General features: G+C 47.0%; 1 protein-coding gene across 1 annotated transcript; it reads right to left on the bottom strand.

Annotated features, from left to right (window-relative positions):
• Positions 1-3,628: 3,628 nt before the first annotated feature.
• SMKR1 (small lysine rich protein 1) lies at positions 3,629-6,255 on the bottom strand. Its single transcript, XM_069033698.1, has 3 exons — positions 6,227-6,255; positions 5,564-5,622; positions 3,629-3,906 (listed from the first exon to the last, which is right to left on the bottom strand). Exons 2-3 carry the CDS (start codon positions 5,564-5,566, stop codon positions 3,703-3,705), a joined length of 207 nt encoding a protein of 68 aa, XP_068889799.1. The 5' UTR covers positions 5,567-5,622; positions 6,227-6,255; the 3' UTR covers positions 3,629-3,702.
• Between the last annotated feature and the right edge of the window lie 4,121 nt (positions 6,256-10,376).

Genomic DNA, 10,376 nt, shown 5'->3' with positions numbered 1-10,376 from the left:
TCCAAATGTGGTGAATAATCTCTTTTATCAAACCTTTCATATTTATATATATCTCCACCACTCCCGTCACAGAACAGTCCTGGAACTCTCCCCACCCACAAACACACACATCAACATCTCCTGTATTTATAACAGCGGGGCTTTGGTACACAACTTCCCGCAGGAAACGTGAACCAACAGTGGCAGCAGAGCACAGGAAGCCCCAACACTACAAAAGTTTAACTCCCTGCAAGACCCGACACACGTAACACCACCAAGTTCCCTGTGCCAGAAAACAAAGTGCATCTGCAGCTTGCAGATTCCCCTCACAAAACTCTTTGTGATTTATTCATCATAAACTCAGCTTAAATCCTGCGCCCCAGCAGGCAGAAAAGCCCATCTGAGAACCAAAGACTTACAGGTTGGGATAAAGCAGAAATGGCTGCAACTGTCACCCTGCAGCTGGGGGGACTCCCGGTGAAGTCACATCCACGGGAGCCAGAGGCTCTCCCTCAGAAGTCATGGCACAGCCTGCAGCACTTTTAAGCAAATTGAGCCATTTGAAGTCCAAACTTTTCTTTAGAGATGTCTCTTGGTCTTTACGAACCACCAGGGAGCCGGAATTACATACAAAATTCAGCTGAGAGGTAAAAAGGAAAAGGAGGGGGGGAAAAAAAGTGTTTCATTTCTCAGTTTGGGATGGTTGGGAGGGTTTTTTCATCTGTTGTCAAAGAAGTGAATGGTAACTTTTCAACTTTTCAGATCCACTAGAAAGCAGAGTCTTTGTCCTTTGCACTTCACTGGTCACCATCTGGAGTGTTCAGCTGCATCATGCTGAAATCAGAATTTTTTGTTAAAGAGAGAACATGTAATAATATTTCACTCTTTGTTCCAGTAAATTTTGGATACTGGAGCTTTGGAGTCTTGAAATGTTTGTAGCTCCAGCTTACCACAGATGTAAAAATGGCCTTGCTCACTTTGAACCATCCTTAACCATGTTAAGCAGTTCCTACTTCAGTGCTCGGAAACATCTGTCCCTAAAAGCTCTGTGTGGTAAATATACCATACAAAAATCTAATTTTTTGGGTTTTAATTAATTTCTTAGCTCAAGATGGTGAACACAGAGGTTGCAAGAGATCTCTGGCTTTAGAAGGCTGATACTTGGAGGAAATAGCTGCGAGTTGCTGTGACCAGAGACTTCCTGGTGGGTGGTGGGGAAGCGAGAACGCGAGTGAACGCTCAGGAGGAGCTGTAGGTGCCCAGCTCAGAACAAACTGGTGCTGCAAACCACATCCCTGAGTCATCAGAGCAGGCCAGCTGCAGGGAAACAGGAAATCCACCGGCCTGGGTGTCCATCCTGGGGACACGGGTGACTGGTGAACACAGTGCTGGCACCGGGTTGATGGCTGGAGCTGGTGATCTTTTCCAGCTTGGAGCTTTTCCATCCCTAACGATCCTGTGATTATTTTCTTGACATGTTGTGAGAGATTGAAGTGGTTCATGGCTTAGATATTGTTAAAATCATCAAAGGGCTTTTGCCCACTGTAGCAAACTGGAAAGAAACTGCTGTCCACCTGTGACCACCCCTCCCCAGGTACCCCTACTAACTGGGATGTTGGATCTTGAACCTGGGATAAGACAAAGGTGGTACTTCTGTCCAGTTACCCCAGGTGTGGGAAGAAGAATGGATCCACAAGGGTATTGGAAGAGAGACTGTCATGCTGACGGCTCAAACATTCAGGGGGAAGTTGCCGATGTGCAAATCGACCCGCCCAGCTGGAGAGGGCGAGCACAGCCCAGCTCAGGCTACAAACTGATCGGGGACCCCTGTGAACCGGGCACTGCCTTTGTCCTTACTCAAAGGAACTCAGCTGGGATAACTCCCCTGCCCGGGGAATATCGGGACATTCACAGGTAGCCCAAAGGTGTTCACCTCTGCTGATGGGCCATAATGGGCCATAGTGGACTGAACCCGCTGATATAAAAGGCAGCTGTATCATCCTAGAAGGTGTCAAAGAGTCCCGAAGTGTCCCATGACTCACAACATTCCATCGTCCAGTGTGAAACTCCCCGCTTCAGGGGAGATGCCTGGGTGTTCCCACCTGAACCTGAGTGAATATAAACCCAATAGATTTTGTGTTCCCTGCATTTCCCCGACCCCCTCCTCGGGATTTCCCCTCATCACCCGGTGGATCCACTCACTTCGACCAACAGACACGGAGATAGCAAAAACCAAGTCTCATCACGAGGCCTGTGGGTGGTGAGATCCTTGTCCTCATATCCTTTCCCTCTTTATTTTCCTTATCTATTTTCTTAAGTGATATTTTTTATGCTGTCATATTGTCCTATTACTGTAGATAATAACAGCCCAAATGGGTACATGGCTGTTTTCCTGTGCAACCAAATTGCTCTAAAATTTCTACATATACATATATATAGAGATATATATATATATATATCTGTATCTATATCTATATATCTATATTTCCAAACACCAATTTTACCCTTGGCTTTCTAGGGTGGGTTGTACCACATGAAGATGAAACAAACCCAGTGGAGTTTGCAGTAAGCTACAAATGACAGCAGCTGGCTGACGAGCAATGCCACCAATTATAATTTTCCCTGGTCAAAACCTCCTCGTAGAAGGAACATTTTAGGCTGGAGAAACAGCACCAGGATTTCCAGGCCTTTATTGGCTTGGGTTGATGATGTTAGAATTGACTGTTACCTGTAACAGAAAGGTACCTGGAAGTTGGAGGGGTGGAAGGACTTGGGAGAGAGGCACAGCTTCCCTCAGCGTGGTGCTTCATGATTTACCCAGGGCTGTGTTGAACACCCGAGGAGGAAATGCAGCAAAAGGGCTCTGAGCTTGTGGTCTCCAGCCAGGATGTTCAGGCTAACAATGATCACAGTAAGTGGCAGCCTGGGCATGGGGGTTCATCACCACCTCTGCTGGGTGTAACAGAATCACTGACAAACCTAAGTCAGGTTCCCAGAATCATCTGGGATGGAAAAGACCTCCAGGATCATCCAGTCCAACCTGTGACTGACCCCACCTTGTTCCCAGCCCAGAGCCCTGAGTGCCATGTCCAGGAATTCCTTGGACACCCCCAGGGATGGGCACTCCAAACCTCCCTGGGCAGCCCCTGCCAAGGCCTGAGCACCCTTTCCATGGGGAAATTCCTGCTGCTGCCCACCCTGCCCCTCCCCTGGCCCAGCCTGAGGCCGTTCCCTCTCTCCTGTCCCTGTTCCCTGGGAGCAGAGCCCGACCCCCCCGGCTGTCCCCTCCTGTCAGGGACTTGTGCAGAGCCACAAGGTCCCCCCTGAGCCTCCTTTGCTCCAGCCTGAGCCCCTTTCCCAGCTCCCCCATCCTCCCCTCACATGACTGACACTCAATCCTGCCATGGGCTCCACTTCCTGAGCTCAAGGAGGACTCAGGGACTCGTCCCATGCATAAGGAATGGCAGCAGTGTGGGTAAATCCAGCGCCAGCACAGCCCTGCCGAGGCACAACACTCCATTCCACACAGACCCGGGGGGTGAAGGGCCACAGCTGAAATGACAATGGCACAGTGTCCCCTGCCATTTGTCACTCTGGGCTTGAGCTGTAATAAAAGTGTCTTTGTACAGACACAGCAGTGACCAAGGAAAATATTTGAGCTGACCACTGCAGAGGTCAGGGCGGGTTTAATCACAGAGGAGTCTTCACTGGGGAATTTGGTTTTCACTTCTTTTTCTTCCCCTTCTTTTTGAGAGAGCCAGGCCAGGGATAGCCCCGGAATTCCAGGAAGGCAGAGGCGTTGTGAGAGATGTAGTAAGCGTTGAGCATGGCAGCTGGGCTGAGGAGATCCACTTCTTTCACATCCTTCTTCCCACCCTTTTGAGACTTTTTGCCTTTGCCACCCTTGGGTTTTTTGCTTTTGCCTGCCTGCAGAGAGAAAATGAGCACAAACCCACTCAGTTCTGAGTCTTTGTTGTCTCACTTCTGGGTAGAGGATCCCAGGCTGAGAGACTGAGAGAGCTGGAGGTGCTCACCTGGAGAAGGGAAGGATCCAGGGAGAGCTGAGAGCCCCTTGCAGGGCCTAAAGGGGCTCCAGGAGAGCTGCAGAGGGGCTGGGGACAAGGGCTGGAGGGCCAGGAGCCAGGGAATGGCTTCCCAGTGCCAGAGGGCAGGGCTGGATGGGAGATTGGGAATTGGGAATTGCTGGCTGGGAGGGTGGGCAGGCCCTGGCACAGGGTGCCCAGAGCAGCTGGGGCTGCCCCTGGATCCCTGGCAGTATCCAAGGCCAAGCTGGAGTGGGCTTGGAGCACCCTGGAATGTGGCTGGAACAAGATGAGCTTTAAGGTCCTTCCAGCCCAAACCATTCCATGATCCCAAGACATCCCAGAGCAGCTGTTTTGTTCCATCTTAGTCCTGGCTCGCAGCATTAGCTCGGAGCCCCTCAGCCAGACCGCAGGACTTTGTGGTGGTTTTGTAGAAGGCCTCACAAGCATTAATACAACTTTCACCCCACCCCTGTTTGCTCTGAAGGCTCTGAGAACCTCTAAGGCCATCAGACTGAGCTAATCAGTGTCCCCCTGTGCTTCTATCTGGCTAAAAAAGGTTTGTGCACAATGGAAGTCAAACATCCTTTTCCACTGATTTTTTTTTTTAATTAATGCATGAGGGTGCAATCCTGAAGTAACTTGGCCTGTGTCCATCCACTCCCGTGTGCCTGTTTGTGACTCTGGATCTTACACCAGGAAAGCAGGACTCCCTCCTACAGCTTTCATGGCTCTGGGATGGAGCTGCTCTCCTACCACTGGTGGTTACCCAAATCCAAACCCATGTATGCAGTGTATTTTCTGTGTTATAACTTCTGAAAAGTCCTTTCACAGCTCAGCACTACTCGGTGCAAAAGAGACAAACATTTGTGCTCTGAGTTGTGAGAATAGAATAAAGGGCACAATCCTCAGGATCACCTGGGACTATGGTGTGAAAAAATACAGACAGGTAAAGTAAGATTTTTTTAAAAAATCAAATTTTCTCTATAAAAGACACAAATCCTATAATGGAAGCAAAAAAGAGAAAATAAGAGTGTAAGATGCAGCTGATGGCAGATTATTTGCAAACTGAAACTACCTGACCTCAGACAGATGTTTGAGATGAGTACAAGCCTCCTTCACAGACCTTAGTTGGACAGAATTTGGGGAATACTTCACATGCTGGAATGTGCCCCCTTCATGGGAATATGCTCATGTCAGATTTTGCAGCCAGTCAGTCACCTGAGTCCCACTCCTTGTTTGCCAAGGGTCACTGGTGGATTTTGTGAGCACTTGTAGGTTCCTGGTAGGAATTCAGCCTGTAGCTGATCTTTCCAAATATAAAAGATGCTTACAGGCTTCATACAATACGTACAAAATTTTACGGCCTGCAGCCAAGAACAAAAAAAAGCTAAAAACCAGAATTAGGTTTATACTTGCACACAAAATGAATTTGGGCAGGTCTGTTCTGTCTTGCAGCTATGGGAAGGAACCTTCTGGATATTAACCCTTTTCCTCAAAAAAGTGGTATCAACACTTCAGAAGGATCAAAGGTGTTTTACCATGGCTGAGTCTTTTTACTGAGCGGCCAGGACTCCACATCAAGCCCCGGAGATGGACCCTGCAACACAAAATCTCATGGTGAGTTACACATGAGGTGTTAAGCACCTGTATCTGTATCAGTCCCCATTAAACTTTAAAGCAAAAAAGGGAAAAAATAGTTAGTCTCCTGCAAAACCAGGTCGAGGTGGGTGATCCCTAAAAGCTGATACCCAACTGTGAAATCAGCTGCTAATTGTCAAATTCCAGGACTCTGGGCTTTTCAGCAAAGCCCTTGAGATTTACAATCACAGAATCTTGTAAAAGACCTCCAAGCCCAACTGTTCCCCAGCGCTGCCAAGGCCACCCCTGAGCTGCGTCCCCAGGCGCCCTCCAGGGATGGGGACTCCACCCCTGCCCCGGGCAGCTGTGCCACGGCTGGGCAACCCTTTTAGGGAAGGAATTTTCCCGATATCCAGTCTAAACCTCTGGCACAACTTGAGCCTGTTTCCTTTTGTTCCGTCCCTTGTTCCCTGGGAGCAGAGTCCGACCCCTACTTGGCTGCCCCCTCCTTTCAGGGAGTTGTAGCGAGTGAGAAGGCCCCTCCTTAACTTCTTTTTCTCCCCCGGCTGCCCCAGCCCCACTTCCCTCCCTCACCGCCACGTGCAGAAACGGCAGAATCTCACCTTCCTGTCCCCACATCCCCACGGCTCTGAAGCGGCCCCTCTTCCCCCGCAGGGCCGCCATGACCTCTCCTCCTTCCCCTCAGCGTCGCGTTGTCATAGCGACGCCGGGGCGTGGCCTGGCGCTGACTGACAGGCCCCCGTCCAATCCGCTGCTGACGCGCCCGCTCCTCGCCCAATCGGCTGCCGGGGGGCGGTGCCCGCGCGCGCTTCCCGCCGCTGCCGTCGTCACCGGGAAAAGGGCGGGAAAAGCTTTGAGGGGGATGAGGGGCGAGGCCGCCGCCATCCCCGCCCTTGTCCCTGTCCCACCCACAGCCAAAAGTCCGAGGGAAGCGGCACAAGGGCGCGAAAAATCCCCCTCACCACAACTTGGAGCTGAGAGGAGGAGAGGAGAAAACCGTGCTTTCCGAAGGTCTTGCAAAGATTGGTGTTTGGTGGACTGTTAGTGGAATATTCGCGTTATTGCTGTGTGACACGGGGGAATCCCTGTTTAAACACCTGACTCAGCCTCCTTCACCACATAAATATTTAAAGCAACCTCTGCTTTGCCTCCTTTGAGAGCCACAGCTCCGGACAGCAGGCCCTGAAAATGATGTGTAATAGAGGTTGGATGTTTCCAATAAATCCCCATAAACTGAGGCCTGAGATAAAGGAAAGCGATGGAGGCAGAGGGGTCTGAGGGAGGGACAGGGACCCGAAGGGTTCATTTTCTTCCCTGCACCTTTTTTAGACAAAACAATTTTATCCAAGGGTTGTAATGCTTCTAAAGGCCGGGTGATTTTTAAATTTGGGAAGAAATATGGGAGAGAGGAATCTCTCCTGCATCACTCAGCACCAGATTTTCACTTGCAAAGCACTAAAAAAAAAAAATAATCAAAAGGCACAAGTGAAAAATAGCAGTAGGAGCTGAATTCCCTCACAGAAAAAAAAATAGCTCGTAATTGCAGAATTACCAAACTCCAACAAACACATCAGTGAGTCTGCCTAGATCATGGGTTTATTTTTACCTTTGACCTTAACCTCTCTAAATGTGTGCATAAGCCCGTGGGATACATTTAGTCCTGTTTTAAATCATAGAAACCCCAAACCTTTTAGGTTGGAAGGGACCTTCAATATCCAGTGCCACGCCCTGCCATGGGCAGGGACACCTTCCACTATCCCGGGTTGCTCCAAGCCCATCCAGCCTGGCCTGGGACATTTCCAGGGATGGGGAATCCACAGCTGTTCTGAGCAAACTGTGCCTCACCACCCTCACAATAAAAATTTTCAGAGGAAACTTAATAGCAAAAGACTTGGTAGTGTAGCTCAGGAAAAAGGTCTGCGGATTTGGGAGTAAAATTCTCTTGAATATGCTTTGGATAATGAAAGAAAAAAAGAAAAAAAAATTATTTCCGCTGTGTTCAGGGAAATTTTATGTCATTTGTATTAACAAACCACATGGCATGAAAGAAACAATCATAATTACACTAATTATCTGCTTTTAGCAACGACAACTGTCAGGAGACCACATTATCATTATCGAGGCTAAAAGGAAGGCACAGCAGTGAAGGCACAAGCACTGAAATATTCACTCAAGGAGACCAAAATCAGCCTGTGCAGTCAAATGTTGTGCTTTGTGGCAGTGCTGGGACCTGGCTGCAGAACAAGCTGCTGTTTACACATGCAAGGCTTTGATAAATAATTAAGGGAAGCTTCTCAAACTCCAGAGTAGAATGAGCTTGACCTGATACAGTCACTGCTGTAGCTACAAGTGGATAAATACAGAGTCAGCCAAGACATCTCGGTGTTGTTATTTTTATGGAAATATTCACAGAATAAAAAGGAGGGATTTTTTTTTTTTTTTAATGCTGCCAAACTGAATGGATAAAGGCTAAACCCCCGGTTTTTTTGGCCTCAGCTGTGGTGTCCATAGGATCACTGTCTCCTTTCACAATTTCTGAAAGGAACTTTGTATCTTTGCAGCCTTTTGTCCCTCACTGAAATTTGCATTAAATTCACCAACCAGCTCGAAAGTTGCTTAGAGAAGACTGAGAAATTAATAACTTAAATGCGTGTGCTTTATATCCCTAGGAAACGGGAGGAATCGACATGGAAACAGAAGAATCTGTGCTGAGGTGCTGAAGAAAAGGACTTGCCCACAGCAAAACTTTCAGCAACCACCTGTAGGGTGAAAACAAAAAAAAAGTTCTTTATGCACCACTTACAACAGAAACTGGGAACACTGGAGGGTTCCTGGAAGCAACAGTCCTGTTGGGGTGAGATAACAGATGTTCCTGCAGCTGTGCAGAAACCACCCAAAACTTTGTTCTGAAACTGCCTTGCTGAACATATAAAATGATTATTCCTTAATTGCTGTCCCCCAGCTCTTTTGAGAATTTTCAAGGAGGAGAAAATCCTCCTTGTGAAGCAAAAAAGTTTGAAACTGCTGCTTGCTTGCCATGGAGGGGCATAAATATTTCAAATAAAGGTGTAACCTTTCCCTAAGTCACTCTTTTATGCAGAGGTTCAGGTTTTCTGTAGGGATCTCTCTCTGGGAAGCAGAAAATGTGGTGGTGGTGCTGTGAATAAATTGTCTTCCAAGATAGGTTTGCACCATCCTCCAGCTCAGAGATATTCAGGTTAGAATTTGTATTTCTAATATCTCTCAGTAAAAATAACAGGCACTGAAAAGCACAATTTAAATACAAAATATAGAGAAATGCACTTTGGGTATGTACTGGTTATTTTTTCCCAACATTTTGTGGGGAGAAAAGACATTTTTAGGGGGAAAAAGGGTTTGAGCCAAATCCCAAAGGCTTTTCTAAGTTTCTTTAGTAATTCATCCAATTTTCCCCTTGAAGATCAACACCTTCAGGACCTTAGTTTATTAAACTAAAAGGTGTGAATTTGATAGGAAAATACAAGATGAAATATCAGACAGAAAATCCTTGATTTTCCAGCTGCTTCTGGGCTCTGGACACCAGCACGTGCTGAAAATAATTTTATTTATACTCTGTTTCTACTACTAAAATATTTAACAGAGCCTTTATCATCTGCCATCTTTGGCTGGGGTTTGTTGTTTTATTTGTGTTTATTTAATCTTTAGTCTAATTGCTCCCCGGGGGCTCTGGGGAGCACAGGGAAGTGCCTGGTGCTGTGTTTTAGAAAGGGAATTAAACGAGGAGCTGTCGCAGGTCTGGGATCCCTGAAGGACAGCACCAGTCTGGATTTCATGCCTTAGTGCTTGCAGAGGCTCCACTGATTTTTAAATAACTTTTTAATTTTTAACAAGCACAAACACAGCACATAATGCTGGTTTTATTTTTTTTAGAGTTCTACGGATTCTTAGGAATGCGACGTCCGGAGTGTGTCAGACTGAGGCCTTTCTGCAGCAGAGGGAGAGTGGAGATGGGCAGGGGTGAGAGCTGAGTTTGGGGGATGCTTTCATCCTTAAAAAACAATAAAAGAGAAGCTTTTAAATTAAGACATGGGAAGAAAAAACTTAAATAAAGACATGACCTTTAAAAGTTGGTTTATTTTGAACAAAAACATATTTAAAAAGGTTTTAAAGGGTTTAATGCCATTTGCATGAATAAGGCCTTGGACAAACCCCATGAAGGAAACATTCCAGGGCTAATTAATGCTTTAAGCCATAAGCACAAATCCTGCCATAACAAACACTTGTGGATACTCAGGGCTTCCCTGCCCTATATGAACACACGATGCTTTGACAAATGCCATCCTCATGCAACACAGCTTTACTCAAGAGTAGTGTTTATTATTAAATTGAAATATTGAGTTAATAAATTTATAGAAAGTTTACAGCTCAATATCCTGTTCATTCTGGAAGTTATGGACCACAGAGTCCACTCTTTTCCTCATAAATTCTTAATCAAAGCACTTTCCCTCCCCACTCTAAGACCCAGCACAAGCACTCTCCCCAACACCCAAAGATCTGTGTAAAAATCAGGTTATTTAATGTGGTATTTACTGTCTCCTCAGGGCTGGAAGGGCCAAAGAGGATCCAGAGTTCTAATGACACTCAGGGGGAGAGAAAGGGGACATCCAACCTCTACAGCTCTGAGCACTGCACAGCACAGGGATCGTTTCACTCTAAGGAACGTGGTGAGTGAAGGTGGAGGAAAGCGGAGAGGAGAAAAGGTAACGGATTGGT

The sequence above is a fragment of the Aphelocoma coerulescens genome, chromosome 1A, assembly GCF_041296385.1.
Source record: "Aphelocoma coerulescens isolate FSJ_1873_10779 chromosome 1A, UR_Acoe_1.0, whole genome shotgun sequence".
Classification (NCBI taxonomy): Eukaryota; Metazoa; Chordata; class Aves; order Passeriformes; family Corvidae; genus Aphelocoma; species Aphelocoma coerulescens.
The sequence above is the reverse complement of the archived record's forward strand: the minus strand, read 5'-3'. Positions and strand labels throughout refer to the sequence as shown.